This window comes from Gallus gallus, chromosome 19 (genome assembly GCF_016699485.2).
Source record: "Gallus gallus isolate bGalGal1 chromosome 19, bGalGal1.mat.broiler.GRCg7b, whole genome shotgun sequence".
In the NCBI taxonomy this organism is placed as follows: domain Eukaryota; kingdom Metazoa; phylum Chordata; class Aves; order Galliformes; family Phasianidae; genus Gallus; species Gallus gallus.
The window spans coordinates 6,668,410-6,683,633 of NC_052550.1; the positions used below are offsets into that span (position 1 = coordinate 6,668,410).

General features: G+C 43.9%; 2 protein-coding genes across 16 annotated transcripts in view; both read left to right on the forward strand.

Annotated features, from left to right (window-relative positions):
• The window catches only part of EFCAB5 (EF-hand calcium binding domain 5), a 31,568-nt gene extending 28,368 nt beyond the window's left edge, over positions 1–3,200 (forward strand). For 9 of the 14 annotated variants that reach the window (XM_046902627.1, XM_046902629.1, XM_046902628.1 and 6 more), the window contains 3 exons: positions 346–572; positions 734–830; positions 2,308–2,909. In XM_046902627.1, the coding sequence (XP_046758583.1) occupies positions 346–572; positions 734–830; positions 2,308–2,525 (542 nt within the window). In that variant the 3' untranslated portion in view covers positions 2,526–2,909. The other 5 variants (XR_005841015.2, XM_040650453.2, XM_040650447.2 and 2 more) reach the window with 4 other exon arrangements.
• A 52-nt stretch (positions 3,201–3,252) lies between these two features.
• NSRP1 (nuclear speckle splicing regulatory protein 1) lies at positions 3,253–13,988 on the forward strand. Of its 2 annotated transcripts, none has more exons than XM_040650455.2 (7): positions 3,253–3,484; positions 4,176–4,263; positions 9,173–9,229; positions 9,353–9,484; positions 9,964–10,171; positions 10,756–10,864; positions 12,363–13,988. In XM_040650455.2, the coding sequence occupies exons 2-7, from the start codon at positions 4,189–4,191 to the stop codon at positions 13,390–13,392; spliced, it is 1,611 nt and encodes a 536-aa protein (XP_040506389.1). In that variant the 5' UTR covers positions 3,253–3,484; positions 4,176–4,188; the 3' UTR covers positions 13,393–13,988. The 2 variants fall into 2 exon arrangements, with proteins under 2 accessions (XP_040506389.1, XP_415834.2); XM_415834.5 differs by having other exon boundaries at positions 3,253–3,280.
• Positions 13,989–15,224: the final 1,236 nt, after the last annotated feature.

The window sequence follows — 15,224 nt, forward strand, 5'->3', positions numbered from 1 at the left end:
GCTCAGCGCCCCAGCTGAGATGGGAAGGATCTGTGTGCCACATTTACCTGCCTGCCTGGGCCTTCTGGGCTCTCAGGACTGCTCTGTAACATTTATGGCACCTGTCTAATCCCCTTCGGGCATTCAGCAGCCTCAACACATCACACGTTACAGAAAGCTTTGCCTCCTCAAACACAGAACCTTCTGGAATGTTCCGTGGGACACTTGTGTTCTCTATGGATCGAGCACTTTGTTAAGGAGAAAATGAGTGAATCACAAAGAGGCAGAGCTATTCAGCCAATAACGTAAGTCTCAAATAGTGAATGTTTCTGAGCAACTTCTTGAAAGGTTTCCTTGTGATTCCAGATGCAGAACACAGGAATGTGAGGCATGCAGGGATTCTCTTCCACCGGTTCATGCTGCAGGACCTGCGTGAGCGTATCCAGAAACTGAATGCTGAGAGCTTTGCTGAAATCAAGAGCTGTGAAGACCCACCAGCTCTGGTCCATAACATAATGAAGGCCGTGCTGTTGCTTTTGCATCCAGAGTGGGAGGGCACGGAGAAGACTGAGAAGTGGAATCAGTGCATACTGGTGAGACGTTTATTTCTTCCCTTCAATCTCTCACTTTCTGGTTTCTCATTTCTGGAAGTGCTGCCTGCAGGTTTCCTATAGGCTAACCTGAGCCAGCTTTAATGCTGTAACTCTCTCTTGAAGTTTTCACCATCTGACCTTCTTTGTTCTCTGCATTGCAGCAATTTGACGACGATTTAATTCAGGAGATGTATTGCTTTGATCCAACTGCTGCATCTGTGCACGTTCCAGCAGAGATGGTGCAGGACTGTATCAATGGTAAATGCCATAAAGTAACTGTGAGATGATCAGACAGGGCTCAGCAATGAAGCACTGTCAGTAGTGCCATTCAGCTGAGTGCTTTCAAGTCCTCACTTCCAAAACTAATTTTGATTTCCCTATAGATTAAACAATAGGTAAGGGGTCCTAAATATCTGCAGACTTTTTTTGGTCAATAGAAGTCATCTTGTTACATTTATTATCAAAATTCACTGCCTTGAGGGGAGCAGATCAGCTTTGAGATCTAGCAGAACGGGTGATCTCACTGTAAACCTGTAGGTAACATGCTAACAATTATGAGGTTTTTTGGGCACATAATCTGTTGTGTGTACCTCAGCTGTGCAGTAGGCAGTGACCCAGCTCCACACAAATCCTGGGTGTGGGAGCACAGTGGGAGCCCTCCTTTTTGTAAACACCATCTGCCAGGTACTCCATATACTCAGTGGCCATAAACAGGAGCTAGGTTTCCATCTGTCTTTCCCTCACTTAATGAATATGAGCTTTTTTTTTTGGTGCCAGAGTATTCAAGAGGCTATTACTATTTTCAGTCTTTCTGCAGGAGAAGCAACTGGTGTTCTGGTTAACATCTCTGCCTTACTGATTTAATGACAGACTGAGAAGCCCGTTAAAATTAAGTGTGGACAGTAATTCAGCTGGGGATACTCATTTACACTGACCTTCCTACTGCTGAGCAGTGAGCAGCCATAGCTCTTTTGTGTGTGTTCCCACGTATATTAGACTAATCCTGGAGAGAATGAAGCAGGCCTCGAGCATCCAGTCCTCCTAAGCTTAACTGGAAAGGGTATCGCTTGGGCAAATTATTGGGACTTACTGTGGGACAGCAGTGTGAGCTCAGCGGTGTGAATACCAGTACGACTCACAAGGGAAGGGTCTGGAGCACAGGTCTGATGGGGAGCAGCTGAGGGACGGGTCAGTGTGGAGAAGGGGAGGCTCAGGGGAGATCTCACTGCCCTCTACAACTCCTTGAAAGGAGGCTGTGGTGAGGTGAGGGTCGGCCTCTGCTCCCAGGTAACAGCAACAGGACGAGAGGAGATGGTCTGAGGTTGTGCCAGGGGAAGTTCAGGCTGGTTGTTAGGAAACATTTCTTCTGTGTAAGTCTGGTGCTGCAGTGGCACAGCTGCCCGGGGCGGGGGGGGAGTCCCTGACCCTGGAGGCGTCCCAGAGCCGTGGAGATGTGGCACTGAGGGCTGTGGTCAGTGGGCATTATGGGCTGGGGTTGGATTTGGGGATCTGAGAGGTCTTTTCCAACCCAAATGGTTCTGTGATGCTACGAATTCCTTTTAAATGAACATCAGTGTTCACACACAGTGTATGTCGGACAATACCCCTACATTCTATATACATGTGCTGGAACCTAGAAGCACATAACCTACACCCACTTGCAGGGCAGCGTTGAGCGGTGTGACTCCATGGTTCCAAGCCGGCCTTTGGCACTGACAGCTCTTCTCTGTTGCAGGAGCGCCTCAGGCAGCAGCGTGGCCACGGGGCTCCACCACAGCCCGGCTCCTGGAGCTCTGGGCACACACCTGCCTGTGCCTGGCCCAGCTGGCAGAGAGCATGCAGAGCAACACGGCCCCGTCCTGCAGCGCTGCCCACAGCAACGCCTCCTGTCAGACCCCCGTCTGCTCCCCCAGCCCCAGTGTTCCCCATATTGGACGCCTGTTTCATAATTAAATGAACCGTTTGCTTTTATTAGTTACACACCGCGACTCAGCGCCCATCAGGATGGTCTGTCAGGTGCCGTTGAGAAAGGGCAGTAAAAACATGGCAAGGAAATCATTTTGCTGGTATGAGCCTATCTACTGAGCCTTAAAAAAGCTGCTTGAGGCTTTATTATTATTATTAAAGTTCCAAAGAGAGAGACTGGGAACACTTGATGGCAACAGCACTGAGCAGCCCCACAGCACAGCAGCTCAGGATTCCCTCTCCTTCAGTCACGTTTCAGAAGCAGCCCTAATTGAGGGCTGTTCATCAGCACTGTTAGCAGTTACAGGCTGCATCTGCGCAACGCTCCTTTTGGCAGAACGGCTTCTTTTAATAAAACTTCGGGAAATTAAACCCCTCTTTCTCTTTTCAGACCGACGCCCCCGGCTCTGCGGAGGGGAACTGAAGTCCCACAGCGCCGGTCGGGCGGGAAGGGGGGAGGCGGGAGGAACCGCTCCGCTCAGCGCGTTGTAGATCGCTGCCTATCCGCAGCGGCACTTTCGCCACTCGCCATCCCGCTGTTACAAAATTCACCCCCTGCCTCTATCCCTTCCCGCTCGCTCCCTGCGTCCCTTCTGGAGCAAGAAAGGAGATCGGCGCGGCGGGAGCCGGCGGAGAGAGGGGGGTGGAAAGCAGCAGACACACCGGGAGGAATCTGCGGCCGCGGAGCAGCAGGCGGCTGTGCCCAGCGGCGGCCGGGACAAGATGGCGGCGCTAAGCAAGCAGTGAGTGCGGGGGGGAGCGGGGTGGCGGTAGCTGAGGGGCGCCACGGGGTCGCCCCCGAGGACGGGCACGGGCCGGGTCCCGCCTCGCCTCGGGCCGAGGTTGGCGCCAGCGGAGCGCTCGGTCGTCCCGATCGGTGTTTGTTGGCGAGCAGCTCATGCGGCCTCACCGCGTTGGCCTGAACGTAAAATCGTGTTTGTTAAAAAGTAAGAAATGACAAGTGGGAAGGGTGAGAGGCGGCTGCCGCGTTGCTGAGGGGACGTTTTGTCTCCAACGAAGCAGAATCCCCTCAGGATTCGCACAGAAACCGCCGTGCTCCCGGCGCGGCCCAACCGCCACCTCGGAGCGGGGCCGCCGCAGCGACGCCCTCAGAGGGAGATCCTGGGTGGCCGCGTCTGTGGTGATCACTGTGATGTAAGCTGGATACGGGTCCTGGTTGTTTGCCCTGTGCTGTAAGCTGGACACAGGTCCTGGTTGTTTGCCCCAGCTCCACCTGTAAGTTGGTAGTGTACACTGCTGTCCAAAAGAGTGGCCAGCAAGTGTATCTACAGAGCAGTGTGTGTGGGTCAGCCCTCTGCAAGTTAAAGAGCAATCGTTTCTTCCTTCTCTGAGGAGGGAAGAAAGAAAAGCCATTTAGAGAAGATATTTGTGGCCTAATTTAGGAAGATGGATAGTTTTATCCATAGAGTTTGTGTGGAAAAAGGGGATGGTGGCAGTGGGAGAAGCTGGCAGGCGTCTGGGCAGGCTGTGTGCTGCCATCAGCACTGCCCAGAGCTATGCACTATGCGTTGTAGTGCTGCTCGTCCTCTGTTTCTAGAGTTGTAAATAGCAGAGCTCTGTTTTGGAACCTGCTATGCGTACATAACATGAAAGATAACCTTCAGTGTTTTTCCCTAGATATGGGCTTATTATGCCCAAGAAATTGCAGCAGAAGAATCTGGCTTCCAACAAACTCTCAGTGTTTGCAGATGACTCTGATGATGAGGTCAGTTCAACAGTTTTCTTCTGATACTTGCACCATATTCTGTAAGTGATTTGCTTACAACCTTAATGCACACTTCTGCTCATGGCCATGTTACTGAGAGGCAATCATTTGGGTGAGGGTGATTTGTAATTCTCAAAGCACTCAGTTCAGCCAATAAGAGATCACAGTATGTACAGGATTTCAGTGATCACACACTTTACTGGTGCTTGGTGATGTATGACTATATTGCATGACATTCATAGTGTTCTTTTATATAGTCTTTCTTTCTTTTTTTTTTTTTTAAGGTGTAATATTGAAAATATTAACTTTCTACTTGTTCCAGTAGAGGGGGCTGCACTCTAAAAATTGCACTTTGGGATGGACTGCTGCACGGGGTGCACCCGAGAACTGGCTCAGCATTTAGGCTGGTTTGGGTGCTTACAGATACCCGTGGTCTTAAACAGAAGTTTTGAAGAATTTAAAGGCAGTAGCTTTGCAGTCTATGGGTAAAGGATAGGAATTCAGAGCTGTGGAGGTGATCTGTCTCTACATGGATGAGTGTTAAGGTTGCAACTTCTTTCTCTGTTTCTGGAGATGAGGTTGCAGTTTACTGAGTAGTATCAATCAGAAATCGTCTGTGGTAGTTTAATCGTAATGTCATTAAGTGCATGTTATACTTTTTTTACCCAAAGCCCAGAAAACATTGTTTTGATTGTGTGTGCAAAGAACAATGCTAATTGAGCATCAAATAATATTTATCGGTTGCTAATTCCTATAGCCAAACACTTTAAATGTTTTTTAATGAACTGGTAGCTCTTATGTTTTGTGACAATAAGCCCAAATCTAACAATTGCCAACCTCTGCGAGAGGCTGAATCCCATCTGCTGATGGAATCCACTGCCCTCTGGGGCAGCAGCACTTTCCTTTTCTATGGCGGTTTGGGATTTGGTGTCTTTCTGTACATCCAAGTTTGGACTGGTTTTCCAGAGCCCAGGAACAAGCTTCAATTGGTCAGTTGTCATTGGGCCTCAAACGGTAGGGCTGGAAACCCTCCTGGCTGGGGGTAACTTGGGTTTTTTTTCCACTTTTGCGTTTTCTCTTTTTAATGTCTAAACATAGGAGTAAAATAATGAATTATAACTATTCTAATAACAATAATAGCAATAGTAACAATGTCTGGTGCTGCCAGCTAACTTGTACTTAACAGATCAAGTATTGTTCCTGTCAGAAAAGCTGACATTCACTACCAGGGTCTGTTATAAAGACTCTTAAAAGTTGTCATGTGCATTGGTGTGGTACAACCCCAGCAAAGCGTAATAATCTCATAACTGCCTTTATCAAAAAAGGATCGTTTTTAAAAAAAGCAAAATTACTTTATTAGTTCAATAATAATTTCAGAGCTTTCAAGATAAGGAGCTGCATTTGGGAGGGGTTTCATTTCCTGTCTGCTGGCTTATCACTCAGAACTACATCTCAAATGTCTGGAGATTATGTATTTTTAACTGAACTCTAATAAAGTTTGTGCACACCTGACTTGGGCTGTGATTATATATGAGATACCAAACTTCTACCTCCTTTTTTTTTTCTTTTTAATGCTACTGTGTGTATTTTATTAAGGTTTTGCCTGTACCTTTGCTGCAGGAGTTTGAAATGTGACTGTGGCTAAGTACATTGATGGGTGTTAGGCAGCAATGAAGATGTTCCTTGGGTTAGTTCATAGCAAGCAGAACATCTTGGATGGAAATCTTGTTGAGATATTATTCATCAGTATTGAATGGGACAACCAAAGCAGGCGGTTGCAGTTCTTCCTGGCTGCCATAGTTCTGAGTTACTTGCCTTCATAAGGAGGGGTTGTTACTGTCTTCAGATACAGAGAGAAGGTTGTCATCCTGCAGAGAGCCTTTAGTGGACAGTAGGTGTTGCAACAGCAAAATGAGATGTGAGAAATGAGCTTTCGTTTTGGTTTATTGCTACTTGCGATGTATTCATTTTCTCCACAAATATTATCCCCTCATTCACGCGTTGTGGCTCAAGAAGCAGTGTGTCACTTCCCTCTGTGCACTGCTCTGCACTCTGTCCTACATTTACCATTTAGTTGGGAGTATGTCTGTAAGTTGAGACTCATTTTACAGCAGTAAAATGTCTGTTTATTGAATGAGAATTACCTGCCCCATACCAAGCAACCTTCAGAACTGATCTGTTGCTTCAGGATGGCAGTGTAGATAAAAACCAAAATGCACACAGAGCACTGTGGGTGCTCAGTGCAGGGGGACGCTGTGGTGGCAGTGGCTTATGGGGGGCTGGCGTGTTTTAGTGGCCCTCCACAAGAAAAGGGGAACGTTGAAGCAAACACAAAGAAACTGGAAGCAAACAGAGAACTGCACTGGGCTGTAGGCTCTCATTTTTGTTTTTGCTTACAGTTCTTTTTTTTAAAGACATTATGTCTGAAAATAAAGCACTGAGTGGTGATAAGGACTGGGGTTCATGCAGCACAAGGAGCAAACAGACTGAGGGGCTCTGGCAGAGATCTCTGAGGAAATGGGAGTGGAGAAGTAACTGTGGAGGAAGCACGGAAAAGCAGAAATGATTCAGACAAAGTAAAGCAGTTTTGCTCTTTCTCATAACATGAGCAGCAGAATGTATTATGGAATCAACAAGTGACTGATTTCACTGAATCAAAAGGAAGCTGTTTTTGTCCAGACAGTGTGTGATGCGGTTGTGGAACCCATTGCCATGGGATGTTACGGTGTGGCCAGAACTATAAATGGGTTCAGGAATGGATTAGTCAAACGAGGGGATGCTCGTGGTGTCCAGCAGTGGGCCAGGTGCATCCTCCCATGGGGGACGTCCTTGGCTGCGAGTTGCTGGAAGCTGGGAGCGTGTGCTAAGGGGAGTTAATGCTATATGGACTTGGTTGTCATGTTCTTTTCTCTTTAAGAAACGGGAGAGAACAGTGAAAGTGCTCATAGGCCGAGGCCCTTTGTTGTATTTATTTATTTGTTGTCTTTTTATTCATATCAGAGGTTTCTTCCCTGGCCTTGTAGGGCTGGTAGACTCTAGAGTCTCATTTTGAACTTTGTTTGCCTGGTTTCTATGTGCTTTTACAGGAGAGGGTTAAAGTATCTTTTCCTTCCAGCAGATATTAAAACTAGAAGCTTTGTGCTTTGGAAGAATGGCTTGAGTGCACTACGAGTGCAAGACAGATTGCTGAGCTTATAGGCCTTTAATAAATGGGCAGTTGATAAGTAAAAACAATACAAAAGAACAGGAAGTTCTCATCTATCAGAGCTCAGGGCACAACAGGAAATTGTCAACCATAAACCTTTAGAGAAGATGTTTGTTTGTTGTAAACTTGCTGCCATTCTAAGCAAACATATCGCAGGTGGGCTTCCTTACAAGTGTGTGTACAATAATGAGATTGTATATTACTGCTGTGTTTGTTTCATCTTCGCAGATCAACACGTTTATCTCACGTGGGCAGACAGGGAAAACATTCTATGCAGTGTTTCAGATATTTTGATGAGGGATACAGTGTGTTCTGTAAATACAGCTGCAGGGTCTGTTCTGTCTTTTGTGGAGTCTGTGCTTTCTGTTCTCTGTGTGCAGAGACTCCTTGGGGCTCAGTACCTTTCTGTAAAGCCAATGTGAGCTTCCCAGCACTGTTGGTGAGCGCGGGCTGAAGCTGGGTGAGCATCAAGGTCCCATCTGCCCCAAACTGTTCATGGCAGAAACAAGGAAACAAGTCCAGTCGTTTATAGTGAACGTGATTAATAAACAGCACTATCTACTGGCTGAAGAAGGAGATGTGCGGTCTGGTTCAGCACTAATTAGGAGACAAAACTAACTCAAAGTCAGGGTTGGTTTGTCCATGGTGGTGAGAAAACATTTTCAGTAACAGATTTGGGTTTTTTTTAGGGAGGATTAGTACTGCTATTTTCCAACATGTTAATGTTGAGGAGGTAAACATGAGTGCTTGAAGTACGTGCTGCTCCTATCAGCAGCATTCTTGCTGTTAAAAGTACAGAACTAATGATACTGATAGAACTCAGAGCCTCGCCAAATCCTTTCGGGTGTTTGGATTCTGTTCTCGTTCTGCTGTCAGTAAGAATGCCTGCTCAGCACTGCTGCTTCTCTGAACCAGTATGTACAAGTGTGTTCTGAGCAGCACTGAACTGTTGCACAGACTATTGGAGATGCAGTTATAAAATCACTGAGATTTATTCTTCTGTATTCTGAAGTATACAGTACGCAAGAACATTAAAATGATTTTGATGCATAAATTGGTAGGAGGGTGTAACTCCAATTTCAGTTCATTTGGGGGCCTTCTGCGTTTTCCTTATTCTAGCAATGACTGAAAGAAGTTTACTGTTGTAAGAATGTGTAGGTTTATGGCAAGCATCCTGCCTTAGGAATCTGTTTCATCATTGGCTGTAGCTGGCCTTGGCTAGAAGTTTGACTGCTGATGTGCCAGCTCCTTACACCACCAGGCTGACCCATGCTGTTGGGGGGGGATAGGTCTTCTTCCTGAGTGTTTTGGCAGTGGTTGGAGAATGGTGTTGGGACAGAACAGTTTCCACAGATCTCTGGGTGTTTCTTAAACTGAAACTGCTTGTTTTGTGAAATGGCATCAAATTGTTTGTGGCTTTTGAGGCCAATGGGTCATTAAAACTATGTTCTTAAATCCATCACCACTTTTATGCAAGACATGCATGTGTTGAAGTGCTGCAGTACTTTGCCCAGGAAAGAGGCAGATCCATTGTATGCACGTGAATGAATTTTTAGTTGTTCTTGCTTGCAGAAAAACAGTATTGAAGTGAGAGACTCCCTAGTAGAAAATATACATATATAGTTGTTAGTTAGAGTGGCACAAAAATGACCTGAGCTGTGTCAATGTGATTAATTCTATTTCTGCAATCTTTCCTTCTTACAGCCATCTGTTGGTGAAAGTCTTCAGAAAGAGGCATTGAAGAAACAGGCAATGAAGCAGGTGAGGGGCAGCGAAGGATCTTTGTGCCTGTGGCAGATTAGGAAATTACTGCCTTTAATTTCATGGTTCATTCTTGTGTCAGTTCCCACCCTATGTTTTTTGTTTTATTTTGTCTTGGTTTAGACAAAATTGGAAATTCAGAAGGCTTTGTCAGAAGATGCTACAGTATATGAATATGACAGTATCTATGATGAAATGCAGCAGAAGAAGAAAGAAAGTAGCGCCAGACTGTTATCGGGGAGAGACGAGAAGAAGGTCAGTGCTTGAAAATGTGTTCTGTCTGTCTTAGCTGTCTTATCTGTGCTTGGAGTAACTTCAACTGCTTAACTTTTAAGCTTTGCTGAATGGATTCTGAGCTATGCTATGCTGAATGGGGCATATGAGTTTTGTGCTCGAATGCTGTTACATAAGGTAGTAAATGTGCAGCAATTGTGGTAGAATTCAGTTGATCATACACTTCAGAGTCCTGATCCAGTGGTGCTCTGGAAGCAGACTGTAAGTTTCCCACCTCACTTAGGATGTATGGCATATCTTTCTGTAGTTTTTAATCCCCCTAAAAAGGGATTACAGTTTATATAAGATTGTTGTCAGCATAAGAATGTATTAGAGTAGTTTCTGTTAATTTTTTTTTCTGTTAGAAACTCACTTCAACATCTCCAACAGTCCCAAATTGTGTTTTCTTAGCCACCTTAATTATCTCTCAGCGTTATACCTTTTATTTCTTTCTCTTTTAGCCCAGATACATCCACAATATCCTCAAAGCAGCTGAAATTAGGAAGAAGGAACAAGAAAAAAGAATGGAAAGGAAAATACAGAAAGAGCGTGAAATGGAGGGAGGAGAATTTGCTGACAAAGAGGCTTTTGTGACTTCAGCCTATAAGAAGAAGCTGCAAGAGAGGGCTGAGGAGGAGGAAAGAGAAAGAAGAGAGGCAGCTCTGGAGGGTGAGACTAATACTGGACCAGCTTAGTTCCAATAGGTTTAAGTATCAAAAAGGAGCAGATAGCAGATACTGAATTGGATCCCACTTTCCATCTGTTATTTTCCCTTGTACAGGTTACTGAAGGAACATGGGAAGTTCCTCCATTTGTGTATCAGTACTGCTGGGGTTTTAATTTTTGAGAAAGGGTCAGTTGTTGAAGGAAGACTTGTAAGCCTGTGGTACAGTGATGCTCACACTCCCTAACTTCACATATTACATAGGATCTCATAGTCATTGAAATAGGACTTAGAATAGATAGTAGAATAACAAACAAAGTAAAATTGATCCAAGTGCGACCTCTAGCATTTTCAGCACCTAGAATAAGATGATTCAGGTTGGAGTGGATCTCTGAAGGCCATCTGTTTCAGTCTGCTGCTTAAAGCATGGCCTACTATGAGATCAGATCAGCTTGCTCAGAGCTCGTTCTGCTCCAGGCTAAAAACCTCTGAGCATGGATGCATTCTTGTTGCTGTCTTTACCAGTTGTGAGTTGTGTCTCTGGAGTATTTATGGCACAGTAAATCTAGCCTTGCTTTTTTCCCCTTAGCATACCTGGATGTGACCAAACAGAAGGATCTCAGTGGGTTTTACAGACATCTGTTAAACCAGAGGGTAGGGGAAGAAGAGGTGCCGAAATGCAGCTTCCGTGAAGCCAGGTATGATGCGGTTCGGAAGGGAGTGCTATAAAACACTGAGATAAAGTGATTAGTTGGTACAGATGCTTAATTGAATTATTTGGAAAACAGTCCAGTGATCATCAGTGGTATAGACTATAAGACAAAAAAACATGGAGGACAGGGATACAATTAAAAAGTGTCAGAAGACTGTCATGCTTGTAGTAGTTCGCATTATTCTAACATGTATTTACTTTGGTTTGCACAATATTTTGCAATCTGCATGAAATTGCATACATTGAATCACGAGGAAGGCAAAAGGTAACATAATGGGCATAGAGAAGCAAGTCAAAGAGAAATGATTTTGGTATTAACTTCCTGAAAAAAAAGTGAGATGGTGAAATCCTGTCCTGTAGATAAATATGTTGAAGGGGATATATGTTCATTATATGCAACAAATGATCGTTTGTAACAGTTAATTCAGGTTAAAATTCACTTGGGATAGTCCTCAGACCTCAGTCTCACTGAGTAAGTGTTTGCTATCGCAAAGAAAATGCAGCTTTCATCAAAAAATGTACTAAATCTGAGAGTGGATTATTAGAAAGTAAAGCTTTACATGAAGAATGTGCTCACAGTGAAGCTACTCGGCTATCTGAAATAAGGGAATTGTAGGTTGTTTGCTATAAGGATATGCCACACATTGGAAATAACAGGAAAAAGTAATGTAAGAGAACTAAGAAATGAGAGCTGCAGTCTATACTTAAATTTTATTCTTTCTTATGGTGGTACTGTGGGATACTGGGAGAGCACACCTGGACTTTCACATCTCAGAATGTGCAGCACTTGTCAAAGGTGGATCACCTCAGGGACTTGTCACTTTCAGTGACTGAAAATGTACTTAATTAATCCTGTTATTGTTCGTAGACTTCAAAGCACACATCAAACACTTGGTCTAACAAGGTGGTGTGCTGATCCATAAGAATTTACCACAGACTGTTATTGTAGCTGTATGATTAGGAGAGCTTGTGTATGATGGAACGTGTATTTCCTTACCAGTCAGGAAAGTGTGACAAAGCATGACTACTGGATTAAAAATCTACCACTCCTCATGGAAGCTATGTTCCTGCCTCTATCAGTGAAACATCCAACCTGCTGCTTCTCTGAATGATCATCTGACAAGAATAGGGGAAAAAACATAGAGGAAAAAATGTGTTGCTTGCCAGAAAGCTCACACAAGAATGCAAATCTCTGTTCTGTTCCTTAGATAGAGACTGCAGATACTTAACCATACTCATTCTTTCAGATAAATCCATCAACTTGCATTCATCAATGAACTAGATGCAGATCTTTAGTAGAAATTGTTTATGCTAGATTCCTGGAACCCTGAGCACCAGGTAGATTTGCTTCCATAGACTTTTCATCTGCATCTTTTGTTTACAGTCCTATTGAAGTCCTGATCAGAAGTCAACCTATAGAGAAGTCTGAGATTTCAGGCTGTGTAATGTTTCTTTTTCTCTTTTTTAACATTAAAAAAATATAGGATAAAGGAAGATAAATCTGACAGTTGTTACGATGAATCCAGCCAAAGGAACAAAGGCCCATACGAAAGACAAAGACTCAAACCTTCTGCTAAGGAAGAAGATAATCCAGATGCTGATACTGACTTAGAAAGTGATAGTAATGATGAGAAGAGACATAAGTCTGTTAAAGTAAGTTTGAAAAAGAAGAAAAGGAGAGCCTCCTCTGAGAGTAGTGAGGAGGAGACTAAACATCACAAGAGCCAGAGGCGTTCCAGGTCACCAAGTTCATCCAGTGCAGAGGAAGAGCTGCGCACGAAAGACCAGACAAATCATCTTACAAAGAAGGGGGAGGGCAGACCAAGCAGAAGGGGTTATGATGAACAATACAGGGAGAAAGACTATCAGAGAAGTAGGACCCATGAAAAGGATCACCAGAGGGAAAAGGAAGAGCGACACAGATATGGTGATCATACTGGTAAAGATTATTACAGAAGGAGAGAAGAGCAAGATGATAAACAAAGGGAGAAGGAAAGAAAAGAGAGGGAGGGGCATAGTAGAGAATGGAAGAAGACAAAGGAGAAAGAGGAGAAGTGTTCAGAAAAGGAGCGAGAAAAAGAAAGAATAAGAAGTGGTAAAGATAGATCCAATGACAGAGAGAAGGAGAGAGGAGAGAAATACAGAGAGAAGGAAGATCATTCAAAGGAGAGGAGAGAGAAAGGTAGTAGTGATGAAAAATACAGGGACAGGAGGGAAAGCAGTCCTGCAGCCTTAGAAAAAGATGACACTGATCTGGAAAAGGAGAGCAAGGGAAGAGAGAGAGAAGTGGATGAGAAGAAAAGCTCCAGCTCTGAGAATTTGTCTGGGCAGAAGCGTAAGGATGGAGAAGGGGAGAAAGAGGAGAAAGAACAGACACAAAAACCACCTGAGAGCATGAGCAAATTTGCCAAACGGAGCAATGAAGAGACTGTCATGTCAGCAAGGGACCGTTATTTGGCAAGGCAGATGGCACGTGTTGGTGCTAAATCTTACATTGAGAAAGAAGAAGATTAATGTCACTGTAGTGGACAAAAACTCTTGGTTTCTCAACCAAGAGGAAAATCCACTGCTTCATGGACACTTGTACAGAAGAGTATCCTAGCTATTTATTTTTAGGTTTCATAAAATACGTTTTATGTGCTATGGTTGAACATCTTTTGAAATGGATGAATGGATCACTTGGTGCACACCCTCCATCAGTTTGTGCAGTCAAATTATTAAATTTGTCTAAATCAGTCCAGCTTTATCTTCAGTATTTTTCATCTGAAGATTCTGGGGAGTTATAGGAATGTTGAACAGCCTAAGGTGAGAATGCTTCCCACAGGATCTTCTGTTCTCAGCAGCTGGAGCAGAATGAACTCCTAAGCTCTTAATGCTTTGGGAGTCTCAGGCCTTACCAAGAGTTATCAGTGCCCAACAATGCTCTCAAAAATCAGAAACACCTGCAAAAGAGGGGAAAATGGCAACAGAACAGCCCGGATAATGATCGAGAGGATCCCTCTATGTAATCTGGTGTTTTGTAAGCTAATGCATATTGACATATGGATTTTGTATATATGTTTGGGTTTGGTTTTAGGGACCCGATGTACAGAAATAAAGTGTAAGATACATGCTGTGTCCAATGTGTGGGTCATTTTTAATGCTGTCATATTGGTAATAATGTCATCTTTCTGTGTGTGTGAAATAAGGTATTTCAGTCTTTTCTCATGTATTACATTCATGTCTGCTTGTTCTGCTGGAGGTAGTATTTTAGGTGTGTCAATCTGTCCGTCCATAGGCAAGAAGTTATCTCTGCACTATAACTTGGTAAGTAGGATATCTGACAGCAATCATAGTTCTTAGGTTGTGTTCTTAATGCTTTTCACAATGTTCTTTTTTCCTGCTTTTTTTTTTCTATTATTCATTTGTGTGGAAATGTTAAGTAATGGCCTGAACCAGTGATAGAGCACCTGGTGGGAGGGCAGGGCCAACCCAGGGGAGCTCAGGTGCAAGCAATTCACCTGAGTGACCAGAAAGGGGCAAAGCCAGGATCCACCCCTTCCCAGACCTCATTTAAGGGCTGGCAGTGGAGGTGAGGGCATCTCCTGTTGGAGATCCCTGCCTACCTGAGGCCTTCCAAAGGTAAGCCGCTCTTTTCCTTCATTTCTGTATCTGTGGCTGCTCCTGTTCCTGTACAGTATTTTAAGATGTTGGACTGGGGTCTTTTTTTTCTCCTCTAGATCACTTCAAATTATTTTATTTTCCAATAAACTTCTGATTTAGTAATTCTCCTTCTAAGAACTTTTGTGGTGCATTCTCAAATACGATTTTCATAGCACAGGCCTTATAGGTTGGTCGTTTCCTGCTTCTTGGGAAACTTGAAATGTATAGTGTTAGGAAAGCACATGGTGTGATTCACTTCACTACGGCAGTTTGTAGTAGGAAGAACAGCTGAGTCATTTGTACTTTTGTAGCATAGCTTTGGTAAGCACTGCCAAAACTTCTGGGTTCCTTTCTGACATGTCATAAAGTGTATTTCTCGGAGAAGAATCAATTGGATTTTCTTCTGATCTTTTACCTTTTCTCTGTGATATAGAAAAAGAAATACAAGGTTTGGTTTCCTTTTTCTGTTTCCCTTCAAAACCATCTTTCCTGTTGATAGGAGCTTGGTAGTACAAGAGTACTTGGTAGTACAGAGACAATCTTCATTTTAGTGATCTGAAGTCAAAATGTAGACAGAGTTTGAGTTCCTGGGATGTTCTGTGTGTGCTATCATCATCAGTCAACCGGCTTGTCTAGTATTTTGTTCAGCAAACGTAGTAATGAGTTAAAATGTCAGTACAATTAAATGCAAAACCTGTCAGTTA